The sequence below is a fragment of the Mustelus asterias genome, chromosome 5 (assembly GCF_964213995.1).
Source record: "Mustelus asterias chromosome 5, sMusAst1.hap1.1, whole genome shotgun sequence".
Lineage (NCBI taxonomy): Eukaryota > Metazoa > Chordata > Chondrichthyes > Carcharhiniformes > Triakidae > Mustelus > Mustelus asterias.
Window position 1 is genome coordinate 74,133,398 of NC_135805.1, and position 15,477 is coordinate 74,148,874.

Below are 15,477 nucleotides of genomic sequence, written 5' to 3' on the forward strand. Positions count from 1 at the left end.
GTTACATGGTCGAACATAGCAGGTTCAATGGACAATCAGGTCATTTTTGTACGTTTGCAATTTCAGTATAAACAAAGATTGTTTAAAATATTATGTTTTTGCACTGTATTTGAGACAACAAATACCAGAAATAATCCAGAAAGTATTAGTCATTAATATTAAAGTCCACATACATGATATAAAATTGAGAGTATTTTAATTAGAGGTCCTAATGCCCTAACTGTTCGCTTTGTTATTGCAACATTTACAACATTTGTTCAGTAGTCACTATAAAAACACACAGTATAAGCATTGTGTAATCATGTAAGTGTACCTAAGTCTTTTATTTTTTTTATTGTCACAAGTAGGTTTACATTAACACTGCAATGAATTTATGTGAAAATCCCCTAGTTGCCACACTCTGGCATCTGTTCAGATACATGGAGAGAGAGAGAGAATTTAGCATGGCCAATGCACCTAATCCTGGAGGAAACTAGAGTACCCAGGGGAAAACCCACACAGACACGGGGAGAACGTGCAAACTCCACACAGTGAACCAAGCTGGGAATTGAACCCAGATTCCTGGCACTGTGAGGCAGCACTGTGCCACCCCACCGTGCAGCTGGGGGTCATAGCTTGAGGATAAGGGGTAAACCTTTGAGAACTGAGGTGAGGAGAAATTTCTTCACCTAGAGAGTGGTGAATGAGTGGAATTCACTACTATAGAAAGTAGTTGAGGCCAAAACGTTGTTTGAGTTCAAGAAGAAATTAGATATAGCTCTAGGGGCTAAAGGGATCAAGGGATATGGGAGGGGGAGGGGGGGATCAGGATATTGAATTTGATGATCAGCCGGGATCAAAATGAATGGCAGATCAAGCTGGAGGGGCCGAATGACCTACTCCAGCTTCTAGTTTCTATTTAAACGACCGAGATTTTAGTCATCTGTCCTGATATGGCTCAGCGTCCAATGTTGCTTTATAACGCCCCGGCACGAAATGCCTTGTTCGGGGGGGGGGGGGGGGGTTCAAGGCGCTAGATGGATACAAGTTGTTGTTGTTCTTTAGCAGGGGTCTGGAACCTTGGCCCGATCCTATTGTGACGCGAGGGCGTGGGAGCGCAGGCGCGGCGGATGGGGCGCAGTAACGGTCCGGGGGGAGGGGACGGCTGTGGGGGCGGCGGCAGCAGCAGCAGCAAGAGGAGGAGACGGTGATGGTGGAGGAGAGCAGCAACAACAACAACAGCAGCTCGGGAGAGGAGAGGAAGAGGTACCGTGTACCCGGGGTGTGTGTGTGAGGGAGAGAGAGAGAGTGGGGGGACAGACAGGGCCTTGCTCAGGTTAATGAGCTGCTGAAACCGACGAGCCGTCAGCGTAGCCGCCTTTGCTTCCCCGACCGGTGAGCCAGCACCTGCCTCCGCTCCCCCCGCCGGGAGAGGGGGGCCCGGCCGCTCGGACTGGTAACCGGCCCGGGGGGAGGTAGGTGGCGGATTGCGGCTGGGCCTGGACCCGGACCTGGACCTGGACCCGGACCCGGGCCCGCCCGGCCCCCGGAACTGCCGTCTCCCTGCCTGAAACGAGCAGTCCGCAAACCTCCGAGCCCTGAGCTGCAACGTTTAAAACTGCAAATGAATATTTTTTGGGTGTGGATTCTCACCACGTATATTGTTGCTTCCTTGAAGTTTCCGCAGTTCCACTAAAACCCAGTCTGATGAATGGTTTTAGTCAAATTAAAAGGGACTTGTATTTCTGATATGATTTTCATGCCGTGTGAAGGATTATTGACATGCAACTTCTAAAACGGCTTAACGTGTCATTATTTAGGACTGCTTGGTTGAAGCATTCTCGTGTCGATTTTGTTTTGCATTGGGGAACTGTGCCTTGTCAATGTGCACCTGACCCAGCATTGTGCCCGTCTGGCATTTTGCCACCCCACCAGCTAAAAAGGGGCAGGGCTAATGATTCAGTCTCAACCTTCGGTTCAGAGACAAGGCATGCAACAGGTCCTGTTTGTTCTTTATCTAAAGTTTTCTCCATTTATTTATGCCTCAAATATCTGTATTAGGTTCGTGCTGCTGTCGCATTGTGGAAATTTGCTGCATAACCTATACATTTTTGTGAAATTTGCAATAATTGCAGTACTGTGATAATCAATGTTACATGTTGATCTAAAATGAAAAATGCTCATTCGAGTTAATTGTTTAGTAAAATCTGTCTTGTTTGTTATTTTATAATCTGGACTGTTTTATTTGGATGTTGACAATTATCCTAATTAAGTTCCATACAGATTCAAAGGATGTTCTACGTTAGTTTGTAGTGATACAGCAAGAAAATCCAAAAGACCTATGACATGACAGTATTTGGTAATATTCTTAAACCACCTTGTTAATTTTATTGTGCAAAATTTACACCATTTTTGATCAGCTAAATGACAAATGATGACTGAATTTGAGTTGCCCCTAGGTGCATCACTAACTAAACTTTCAGAAGGCATACATCATAGAAGTTTATTTGAATGGAAATGATCAGGCCCCCTTGGCTGCTCTGTGTTCTCCATTTGAGTGGTTAAGGCAATTATCCAACTACTTTTGTAGTGAGCTAGAGATGATACTTGCACAGCTTTGTTGATCAATTCTGATCAATGTTGATCTGGAAGATGGAACTGAGAGCATGGTTGCTAAATTTGCAGATAATACAAATTATTAGTCTTGAAGTGGGGAGGCTGCAGAATGACTTGGACAGGGTAGGAGAGTGGGCAAAGACATGGCAGATGGGATACAATGTGGGAAAGTGTGAGGTTCTGCACTTTGGTCGGAAGAATAGAGGCATAGACTATTTTCTAAATGGGGAGAGGCTTCGGAAATCTGAAGCACGAAGGGACTTGGGAGTTCTGGTTTGGGACTCGAGGTTAACGTGCAGGTTCAGTTATAAGAACATAAGAAATAGGAGCAGGAGTAGGCCAGTTGGAAGGCAAATTCAATGTTAGCATTCATTTCTAGAGGGCTAGAATACAAGAGCAGGGATGTACTGCTGAGGCTGTATAAGGCTCTGTTCAGACCCCATTTGGAATATTATGAACAGTTTTGAGCCCCATACCTAAGGAAGGATGTGCTGGCCTTGGAGGAGGTCCAGAGGAGGGTCACAAGAATGATCCCAGGAATGTCATATGAGGAGTCTGGGTCTATACTTGATGGAGTTTAGAAGGATATGGGGGATCTTATTGAAACTTGCAGAATACTGAGAGGCCTAGATAGAGTGGGCGTGGAGAAAATGTTTTCACTAGTGGGAGAACTAAACTCGAGGGCACAACCTCGGGTTGAGGAGAAATTTCTTCAGCCAGAGGGTGGTGAATCTGTGGAACTCATTGAAGCAGAGGGCTGTGGAGGCCAGGTCATTGACTGTCTTTAAGACCGAGATATATAGGTTCTTAATAAAAACAAATTACTGCGGATGCTGGAATCTGAAATCAAAAGAGAAAATGCTGGAAAATCTCAGCAGGTCTGGCAGCATCTGTAAGGAGAGAAAAGAGGTGTCGGTGATAGGTTCTTGATCAATAAGGGGATCAAGGGTTATGGGGAGAAGGCAGGAGAATGGGGATGAGAATCATATCAGCCATGATTGAATAGCAGAGCAGACTTGATGGGCCAAATGGCCTAATTCTGCTCCTATATCTTATGGTTTAATTCCCATGACTTGAAAACACTCAGTTCCAAATGGCTTAGTCTGCATCCACACAGTGGGAGGAAGTGGTATTGTCGCTGGACTAGTAATCTAGAGACCCAGAGTAATGCTCTGGGGACTTGGGTTCAAATCCCACATGGCAGTTGGCCATGAAACCATTGTCAATTGTTGTAAAAACCCATCTGGATCACTAATGTCCTTTAGGGACATCCTTACCCGGTCTGGCCTACATGTGACTCCAGACCCACAGCAATGTGGTTGGCTCTTAAATGTCCTGTGAAAATTAGGGATGGGGCAATAAATGCTGGCGCAGCCAGTGACACCCACAACCCCAAACGAATAGGAAAAAAAATGGCATTTCATTTGAAAATTGAAAGAAATGTTTTGTTGCATGAATGACTGCTAATTAATTGAACATCCAAACTCCATCTGAGCATGGACCAAGGTCATTGCTGTAGATTGTGTGAACATTTTATTCTGGCAGATATGTGGCTCACCAGCATGATATACTGAAAGGTACAGTACTCCATAATTTCAGTTCAGAACATGGGAGAAATCCAGATAAGGCCTAAACAAAGAACATCGTTTTCCAAATCTTGATTCCACAAACGCTGATAGCACTGGGTTCGGGTTCAAGGTTTCACCACCTGCTCTGGTTTAAGTATTTTAAATGTTGTTGCTGATGTGGTCTTCAAGTTGGAATTACCATGTCTATTCTTAAGAAAAACCAAAAACAGGTTCCAATAACTACAGACCAATGTACGGATTATCAATTCTGCAACATGTTGTGATAACCATAATGAATGTGAACTTTTTGCAGCATGTCAGTCTAGTTGGATCACATATCTAAGCTATTTGGCACAGATCAGGCCATTCAGCCCAACTAGTGCATGTTGGTGTTTATACTCCAGTCGGACCTCCTCCCATTTTTCCTCATCTAAATCTACCATTAATTATGTATTCCCTTTCCCCTCCATTTGTTTGTCTAGCTTTCCCTCAAATGCATCTCTAGTCTTCCCATTAACAGCCCCCTGTGGTAGTGAGTTCCTCCTTCTCACCACTCTTTCGGTAGAGAACTTCTTCTGAATTCCCTTTTGGGTTTTTAGGGACTATCGTCTATTGATGACCTCAGCTAGAATTTCCCCAGTGGAAACATTCTCTCTGTATCAACTCTATTTAAAACCTTTCATAATTTGAAAGACTCCTGTTAGGCCACCCTCCATCCTTTTTCCCAAGATAAAGCAGCTCTGCTTGTTCATCCTTTCTTGATATTTATGTCCATGTATTTCTGGTACCATCCTTGAAAATCTCTGCATCACCTCCAGTGTCTCTATCCTTTTTAATATATGGCGACCTGAACTGCATGTTGTACTTTATGTGTGGCCTAACCAAAGTTAGTACAGGCTCAACATAAACCTTCCTACTTTAGAATAAAGCCATGTGTTTGGTTTGCTTTTATTGGCCTTGCTAATCTGTGGCCCAATTTATTGATGTGATTGAATACTTTGATCTCCCTTTGTTCCTCTACCCCATCTAGACTCTAACAAGTGGAGGTGATGGCCGAGTGATATTATCACTAGATTATTAATCCAGAAACTCGGCTAATGTTCCGGGGAGCAGGATTCGAATCCTGCCACGGCAGGTGGTGGCATTTGAATTCAATAAGAAATATCTAGACTCTCGCCAACTGGAAATGAACCTCCCTATTCTTCCTACCATATTGTACTACTACACATTTATCTGTGTTGAACTATATTTGCCAATTATTTGCCCATGCTGCAAGATTGTTAATGTCCTCCTGCAATTTGTTGCCATCCTCCTCAGTATTTGTCCCCCAGGGTACAGAACAAATAAGTTGACATGTCAGCACCTGTTACAAGTGAAATGATTTTTTCTATTGGCATGAAGTAGAACTAATAATGCTAAATGTTCCAAGAACATTTGATTAAAGTAAGTAGCTGGTGCTTTTAGTTTGGACTTGAATTTTGTCAAAGGATGCTAACTAATTTCGGATGTTCGTTGTGAAGAAAATAGATTTTCTTCTGTTTTGCTCTGTATATTGACACATTAACTTGCAGAAAAAATTAAAGTTGGTTTAATCCTGTTCCTTAGATGAAGTTGGCAGACCACAGCAATTCAAATATGACAATTCAAAAAGCTAATTTTAATCCTTGGATAAATTAACAGCTTTTAAATGGGGATAAATGTATTGTTAACTAAGCCTGATTTCAAAGCTGATGGTAAAGGTGTTGGCTTAGTCATTAGAGTTGCAGGTTAGCTATTATTCTGAGTGTTTGCCATTGGTGAAATGATCGTCTGGTTCAAAGTTTATATTTGCAATGTTGGCTTTTGAAAGAATGCGCAATTCGGAGAACTGACAAAGCCAAAGTGTTTTGGCTTGTTCTCAGCCTTGCAGGAAAAGAAAATTGTAATATTGACTCATTCTACTGAATTTATTCTACATTTTTTCATTATCAGGCATCACTTAAGACCTATATTGATTATTCTTCATTGCCCTTAAGGTACTGGTGTATCACCATCTGGAACTGCAGTGCAGTGAAATTACTCCTACAGTGCTGTTAAATAGTTCCAGTATTTTGAATTGGTGACAATATGTACAGCAACATGTCCCAGTCACAAGGGCCTGTGACTTGGAGTGGAATGTGGGGTTGGCGTCTTTGTTTACATTCATTTGTTGGATTCGGTTGTCATTGGCAAGGCCAATTTATTGCCCATTGTTAGGATTAATGTAGTGATCATAACTTTTAGGGTCATAGAATCAAAGAATAGTTACAGCACAGAACAGATGTGACAAAATTTCACATTTTAAGACTTACTGCAATAAACTCAAATCCACATCAATTGAACATAATAGGCCACTAATACATAAACTCTCCCCTCCCACCACCCCCCTGCATTTACCATGGCTAATTCACCTAGCCTATGCATCTTTGGACATTATGGGGCAATTTAGCATAGCCAATCCACCTAACCTGCTCATCTTTGAACTGTCGGAGGATACAGGCGCACCTGGAGGAAACCATGCAGACACGGGGAGAATATGCAAACTCAACACAGTCACCCAAGGCCGAAATCGAACCCAGGTCCCTGATGTTGTGAAGCAGCCAACCACCGTGCTACCCATATGATCCCTAACTTCCGGACACAACCTAAACCCCATGCCAAGTTTAAACAATAACATTGATCTTCACAGAATTCTAGGTTTTACAGAAACCAAAAAGCTAGTTTTGTTGTTTCATCATATTTGGTGACCATAGAAAAGTAATTTCCCTCAGTCTTCTGAGAATCGATGAACTGACCTCCAGCAGCAAGGTCCATTTTGGTTTCTCTTGGCTGTTCCAGAGCGAATCTTCTAGTGTCCTTGAATCTCTGTAGATTCCGTCTCTTTGACCAAAGAGCAAGTCCTGCCACCAATTCAACCTGGTAGCTAACAGCCATTATGCCATGTGCAAAAGCTGGCAACTCCATGACAACCAGGTCAGGCAGAACTTGTCCAGCAACTGAGAATCTAACCATCTCCCTTTGGAATTCAATTGCATTACAATTGCTGAATTCACCACCATCAATACTCTGGGGGGGGAGGTTACCGTTGCCCAGAAATGGAACTGGACCAACTATATAAATACTATGGCAGGACAGAGACTGGGGATTCTGAGGCGACTATCTTGCCTTCTGACTCCCAAAGCCTGCCCACCATCTACAAGGCACAAGATGGGAGTACAATGGAATACTGTCCACTTGCCTGGATGAGTGCAGCTCCAACAACACTCGAGATGCTCAATACCATCCAGAACAAAGTAACCTGCTCGATTGGTACCCCATCCACTACCATAAACATTCACTCTCTTCTCACATGCCTCAGAATTCCTAGCCTCGAACCTGCTTATAGCCACAGCATTTATGTGGCTGGTCCAGTTCAGCTTCTGTCAATGATCATTCCCAGGATGTTGATAATGAGGATTTAGTGAAGATGATGCCATTGAATGTCAAGGGGTGATGGTTATATTCTCAGTTGTTGCAGATGATTGTTGCCTGGCAGGAGGGTTACTTCTCATCGGTCCAAGCTGGATTTGTTCCCCAGATCTTCCTGTATGTGGGAATGGATTGTTTGTGTTTGAACAATAGCAAATCATACAGAACACCAGTGGAATCATGAATGAACATCCCCACTTTGACCTTTTGATGGAGGGGAGGTTGTTGATTAATGTAATGTTGGTTAATGCATTGTGTACCATCTGCAAGATGCACTGCAGCAACTTGTCAAGGTTCCTTTACCAGCACCTCCCAAACCCATGACCGCGATTACCTGGAAAAACAAGGGCTATCGAGGCATCTGAACACCACCTGGAAGGTCCTGTCCAAGTTGCACACCACCCTGACCGGAAATTACATTGCCGTTTGTTCATTCTCTTGGGACAAAACACTGGAACTCCTTCCCTATCAGTGCTGTGGGTGTACCTACAGCTGTTCGAGAAGGCAGCTCACCGCCATCTTCTGAGGAGCAATTGGAGATGCGCAATGAATGTTGGCCTGGCTAATGACTCTCTGACCCCATGAACAAATAAAAAGGTGATGGTGCCACATAAGGGCTGCAAGTTAGCTGTCATTTAAATATGTAAGAAGTCTCACAGCACCAGGTTAAAATCCAACAGGTTTACTTGGAATCATGAGCTTTTGGAACGCTCCTCCTTCATTAGGTGAGTGGAGAGGTAGATTCACAAACACAGCATATATAGGCAAATACACAATTGCAAGATGATTACAGATTGGAATGTGAAGAATGGTGGAATCATTTAAATATGTGCTATTGATAAAATCAACATTGTTCCAATGTTATGTCTGCAATAAATTGTGAAAATGTACTTTAAGAATTTTACACCAATTTTGAACATAGAGCTAACTAATCTCTGATTCATTCTAAATTTTGAACCAGCAGAAGAAAACTATAACATAGCAAGATCAATTCTATTTAAATTTGCTGGCTGGCTATTCAATTAAGATTATTGGTCCTGTAGGGATGTTTGGATCCTGCACACTATTTCTTTCATGAGATCTAGTGGGATCCCAATGACCTGGTTCCAGACATTTTGTGAACTTATACTCCCACTATACATAATTTAAATACAGTGACTTTCTGCCTTTGACCTTGTGCCATGAAAACTGAAGTAAAGTGACTTTGATGAAGTCAAAGTTCAATCAATTAGTGCAATGTGGTAATTGCTTAATGCTCACCCAATCTTTTAAAAAAAATATTGACTGGTACTAGAAGGTTTTACATAATGTGAAAGCATGTGACTGGAATTCTTGAGATAAGTTCATCTACAGGTAAACAATAAGTACCAGAGGTGTCACTCTGTTTGTGAAGCAGTCTTTGAGTCACAAGGTTATGTTATTACAGGCCTTGCATACGGATGACAAGAAACTGGAATCGAAAGCAATTTACTGAACACCGAAGGAAAAAGTAATCTGCTTTTAAATACTCTACCATGGAGACTAAAGATTTGAAAAAAGAGAGAAGACCAGGTTATTTTGCCAGGTAATTTGTTGCATACTGTACTTGGGTTTATTTAAACCAGAAACAGAACATTATGAAAAATAATTATAGAACTGCTTCTGAGTTGACATGTCCCTGCTTCGAGGGGATAAAATGCAGATGAGATAAGCTTTGCTGACCACAACCTCAAGTAGGTACAAAAGGTAATAAATACTGTATGTTTTGTATGGTCCAACTAATGAGATTGGTATTTAATGGAATGCAGTGACAAATGTGTCATCAGTTATATTGTTGGGGGGGTTATTTTTTTTCTCTATGTTTTGCATCTAAGTTTTTAGGTCACCTTCGTGCTGAAGGCCAATGACTTTGTTGGTGATTGCAAGATTTTCCTTTTTTTGGAATTAAATAACTCTAGGACAGACACATTATGGAAAAAAATCCATGCAGTGTATCTGTGATTCATAATAATGCCTTACCTCCAATCTTTGAAAGATTTTCCCACATAAACAGCTTTGCTGAGAGCAATTGCCTTTTAATTTTCCCTTTTTAAAAAAAATGTTTTTAAGCATTGCTAAGTTCTGGACCCTTGTCCACTATGAAGCAATTTTTAACATTGATATACCACTGGATGCATCAGTACAAACATTAGAAGAAATTTATGAAACCAAGTACATGCAGCATCATACATAAAATAATCCCCGGAAATAGAACTTTGCTTTTATATTTCTAGGAGTTCCATAAATATTAGATACTATTTTGTGTTGTTGCACCCAACCAACCGGCTGTTTAGTATTTATGTCGGACATGTTTAAAAGCAGTGGGATAACTGGACCAAGAATGAGGGGGGAAATAATGACTGGAATTATCTGGCTGTTCATGCCAGTGGGATTCTCTGGCTCTGCTGCAGAAAATGGGGATTTGGCTAAGTGCCAAATTCTCTGTCCTCGCTCGCAGTGGTGGCGGCGGGGTGTGAACGGCTGCAGAATTCTGTCCCATGAGGATAAAATCTGAGGAGAATTTGGAAATCTCGGGTCATTAGAAAGCAATAAAAAGCTGCACCGGACTGTGCCAGGCTATTTTCTTATTGAGTGGAGGGTGAGCTACCACTTTGTGAGACAAAGAAATAGCTCTAGATTTGTTCATGGTGTTTTGGATTTGCTCTCAAGTTTGTGCTCAGTGGCAGAAGTATGGTGTAGTTTCTTTTCTGTGGGAATGGTGATGGATAGGATGGACTGAGACTAAATTATCCTGCACTACAACTGAGAAGATAGCAGGACCCCTTTGTGTTGAGGTAGTGTTGGGTAAGCAAATGGGGCTAAAGGTAGACCAGTCTCCTGGCCTTGATGGAATGCATCCCAGGGTACTAAGAGAAGGCAGGGGAAATAGCAAATGCACTAGTGGTAATTTACCAAAATTCACTGGACTCTGGGGTGGTTCCCGCAGATTGGAAAACAGCAAATGTGCTGCCACTGTTTAAAAAAGGAGGTAAACAAAAGGCGGGTAACTATAGGCCGGTTAGCTTAACTTCTGTAGTAGGGAAAATGCTTGAATCTATCATCAAGGAAGAAATAGCGAGACATCTGGATATAATTTGTCCCATTGATAAGATGCAGCATGGATTCATGAAGGGCAGGTCAAGTTTGACTAATTTGGTGGAATTCTTTGAAAACATTACATGCGCAGTAGACAATGAGGAACCTGTGGATGTGGTGTATCTGGATTTCCAAAAGGCATTTGACAAGTTGCTGCACCAAAGACTGCTACATAAGATAAAGGTGCACGGTGTTAGCATGGATAGAGGATTGGTTAACTAACAGAGCAAAGAGTGGGGGTAAATGGGTGTTTTTCTGGTTGGCGATCAGTGGCTAGTGGTGTGCCTCAGGGATCAGTGTTGGGACCACAATTGTTTACAATTTACATAGATGATTTGGAGTTGGGGACCAAGTGTACTGTGTCAAAATTCGCAGATGACACTAAGATGAATGTGCAAAGGACGCTGAAAGTCTGCAAAGGGATATAGATAGTTTAAATGAGTGGGTGAGGGTCTGGCAGATGGAGTACAATGTTGGTAAATGTGAGGTCATCCATTTTAGTAGGAATAACAGCAAAATGGACTATTATTTAAATGGTAAATTGCATCATGCTGCTGTGCAGAGGGACCTGGGTGTCCTTGTGCAAGGGTCACAAGGAGTTGGTTTGCAGGTGCAGCAGGTAATTAAGAAGGCAAATGGAATTTTGTCTTTCATTGCTAGAGGGATGGAGTTTAAAAACAGCGAGGTTATGTTGCAGCTGTATAGGGTGCTGGTGAGGCGACACCTGGACTACAGTGTACAGTTTTGGTCTCCTTACTTGAGAAAGGATATACTGACACTGGAAGGGGTGCAGAGGAGATTCACTAGGTTGATTCTGGAGTTGAGAGGGTTAGCTTATGAGGAGAGACTGAGTAAACTGGGGCTATACTCATTGGAATTCAGAAGAATGAGGGGAGAACTTATAGAAACATATAAGATTATGAAGAGAATAGATAAGATAGAAGCAGGGAAATTGTTTCCACTGGCGGGTGAAACTAGAACGAGGGGGTATGGCCTCAAAATAAGGGGGAGCAGATTTAGGACTGAGTTGAGGAGGAACTTCTTCACACAAAGGGTTGTGAATCTGTGGAATTTCCTGCCCAGTGAAGCAGTTGAGGCTACCTCATTGAATGTTTTTAAGGCAAGGATAGATACATTTTTAAACAGTAAAGGAATTAAGGGTTATGGTGAGCAGGCGGGTAAGTGGAGCCGAGTCCTCAAAAAGATCAGCCATGATCTTCTTGAATGGCGGAGCAGTCTCGAGGGGCCAGATGGCCTACACTTGCTTCTAGTTCTTATGTCCTTGGTAGGCATACGTTGAGTCCTTGTTGAAAGTTGCCCTGCTTGAAGTTGTTCCACTTTAAAGTCACATTTTTTAAAGCTGATATTCCTGATTTGCATCTTCAATTTCAATTTGACATTCATTTGTATATTTTCCATTCTTGTTTTGCATCATGGTGTTTCATTGATGTGACATTGGGTCCTGTGACCCAATTGATGCCATTCTGAAGTGAGTGTGAACACTTGCATTTTAGGGAACTGTGATTTTTTTTTCCTCCAAAATACTTTGAAGCAAAGTTTGCAACAAAGAATATCCAAGCCAACAAGTTTTTTTGCAAGGTAGAAGTTGAAGCCTACGTTGCTCATTTCATGTGCAGTAAAAGGCCTATTTCTTGACTGCAAGTTGATAATTTTGGAGTCGCGGGGTCTTTGCTGTGGCTAAAAATGTGTTGGGAAATTGCAGCAGGTCTAGCAGCATCTGTGGAGCGAGAAATAGAGTTAACATTTCAAGTCCAATGCTCCAGCATCAATGTTTTGCTTTTGTCTGCTGTGGAGCTTTACATCAGGTGAGGCAGAGAAGACATTTTTAAAGTATCAGTAATGTAAGAGAATGGCATTTGTTACCGTACACAGGTAAAATTGTTTTCCTTGTCTTGGAGCTTGATTAAGTGAAAAATACAACCTGCACTACTTACCCTTCAGGTGCCTGACTCTGCAATTGTATTTACTTGGGAGTCCCCAAGTCTCAACTGGTGAACCAGCGGGGAATTTGCTGAAGGTGGCAAATCAATGTTTCGATCAGCAACGTGATAATCGCTCAAAGCCACATGCGAGTTAGGAGCAGGAGTAGGCCATTCGGCCTCTTAAGCCTACTCTGCAAGATCATGGCTGGTCTGATTGTGGCCTCAACTACACATTCCACCTACCCCTGATAATCTTTGACTCCCTTGCTGATCAAAACTCTATCTACCTCTGCCTTAAAAATATTCATTGACGTTGCCTCCATCTTGCTCTGGGGAAGAGTTCCAAAGATTCGCAACTCTGAGAGAAAAAATTCTCCTAATGGGGCCCATTATTTTTAAACCGTGCCCCTTAGTTGTAGTCTGCACTGAAATACTTTAGGGATGTGCTCAAGCATCTCTGAAGAGGTTAAGCATCTCCATCGACTCCTGGTAACCTACCAAAATGGCAGAAGATCATTCAGGAAGGCACTGAACTCACATTTTGGGAACATGTGGAGGCAAAGTCAAAGGCGGTGGAGAGAGTGCAAAAACCGCTAAGCAACTTGTCTCACTGATCCTCTAAGGAACACCTAACCCACATGTGGCAGAATCTGCAGACTTATCAGGCATCTCGGAACCCTTCTAAATGGAGTGGAAGCCAGTCGTTCCCAAACCTGAGGAACTGCCAAAGAAGAACAGGTGCAGTATTATCAAATTTGAATTTATATGGTTTTTATATTTAGTGATTTATTTTTGTTTGCTACTTAGCTCAAATAGGGATGCACATTATTACACATGTATGATATGGTATTTCAACTTGTATATTGGTTTTTCAGTGAGAAATGTCTGAAGGACCCTAACTTGTGTTTTAAAATTGATTCTGTGATCCACTTAAATTTGTTTCACTTAAAGTCACTATTTTCAAGAACACAAAACAACTTTGTGAGGTGAGGCCATAATCAGATCAGCCGTGGTCTTATTAAATGGTGGCAAAATGACCGATTTTTAAAATTCTTATGTAGAGCTTGCTGTATGGAATTTGGATGACGTTATTACATTACATCTTCAAATAGTCTGGTTAGAATTAGAGGAACTGGTATGTTTATACTATATGTCAGTGAGAAAGCGAGGGAGAGGAAAACATTTTCAGGCAAATTGCAGAAAGATACACTAACTGGGGGAAATAACAGCGTAAAGGCAAAGAAGAGTTGGAATTCCCGAAAGATATGCAAGAGCACTTTTTTAATATGCCTCAAACCTAACAAGGAAGGAAGCAGTGCTGAATCTATTTTTGGGGAATAAAGTAGGACAAGTAAGAAAAATGGCAGATGGAGTTTAATGCAGACAAGTGTGAGGTATTGCACTTTGGAAGGACAAACCAAGGTAGAATGTACAAAGTAAATGGTAGGACACTGAAGAGTGCAGTAGAACAGAGGGATCTGGGAATGCAGATACATTCCCTAAAAGTGGTGTCACAGGTAGATAGGGTCGTAAAGAGTGCTTTTGGTACATTGGCCTTTATAAATCAAAGTATTGAGTATAAGAGTTGGAATGTTGTAGTGAGGTTGTATAAGACATTAGTGAGGCTGAATTTAGAGTATTGTGTGCAGTTTTGGCCACCTAATTACAGGAAGGATATTAATAAGGTTGAAAGAGTGTAGAGAAGGTTTACAAGGTTATTGCCGGGACTTGAGAAACTGAATTACAGAGAAAGGCTGAATAGGTGAGGACTTTATTCCCTGGAGCGTAGAAGAATGAGGGGAGATTTGATAGAGGTGTATAAAATTATGATGGGTATAGATAGTGAATGCAAGCAGGCTTTTTCCACTGAGGCTAGGGGAGAAAAAAACTAGAGGACATGGGTTAAGGGTGAAGGGGGAAAAGTTTAAAGGGAATATTAGGGGGGGCTTCTTCACACAGAGAGTGGTGGGAGTGTGGAATGAGCTGCCAGGTGAGGTGGTGAATGTGGGTTCACTTTTAACATTTAAGAAAAACTTGGACAGGTACATGGATGAGAGGGGTGTGGAGGGATATGGTCCAGGTGCAGGTCAGTGGAACTATGCAGAAAAATGGTTCGGCACAGCCACGAAGGACCAAAAGGCCTGTTTCTGTGCTGTAATGTTCTATGGTTCTAACTGAAGCATGTTTAGTGGGAGAGAATTTGGCAATCGTCAGTAGGTATAGATTAGTTATTGCAAAGGATAAAGAAAAATCAAATGTCCGTATAATTCAATGGGAGAGGGGCTAATTTTATTAAGTTGAAAAGATTTCTGGCCCAGATGGAAGGCCTTTAAACAGGACTGTGGTGAGACTACGTTGAATGTGTAGTTTTGGTCTCCATATTTGAGGAAGGAAATACTTGCACTGGAGGTGGTATAATGCAGGTTCACTAGATTAGTCCCTGGGATGAGAGGGTTGTTCTATAAAACGCTGAGTAAATTGAGCTTGTACTCTGCATTTAGAAACATGAGAAGTGATTTCATTGAAACTTACAAGATTCTGACGGGGCTTGATAGGGAAGATACTGAGAAGTTGTTTTTCTTGGGGAATCTGGAACACAGTCTCAGGATAAGGGACCAATCGGTTCAAATTGAGAGGAGGAGGAATTTCTTCATTCAAAGGGTTGTGAATCTTTGGAATTCTCTAATCATAAAGGTTGTGGATGCTCCATTGTTGCATTTATTCTCGGCTGTGATAGACAGATTTTTAGTGTCTCTGGGAATCGAGCAGTA

At 41.9% G+C, this 15,477-nt stretch overlaps 1 protein-coding gene across 5 annotated transcripts in view; it reads left to right on the forward strand.

Annotated features, from left to right (window-relative positions):
- Positions 1–1,098: 1,098 nt before the first annotated feature.
- Positions 1,099–15,477, forward strand: part of LOC144493612 (nuclear receptor coactivator 7-like) — a 92,059-nt gene continuing 77,680 nt past the window's right edge. For 2 of the 5 annotated variants that reach the window (XM_078212814.1, XM_078212816.1), the window contains exons 1-2: positions 1,099–1,245; positions 9,076–9,213. In XM_078212814.1, coding sequence (XP_078068940.1) covers positions 9,164–9,213 — 50 coding nt within the window. In that variant the 5' untranslated portion in view covers positions 1,099–1,245; positions 9,076–9,163. The other 3 variants (XM_078212817.1, XM_078212818.1, XM_078212815.1) reach the window with 3 other exon arrangements.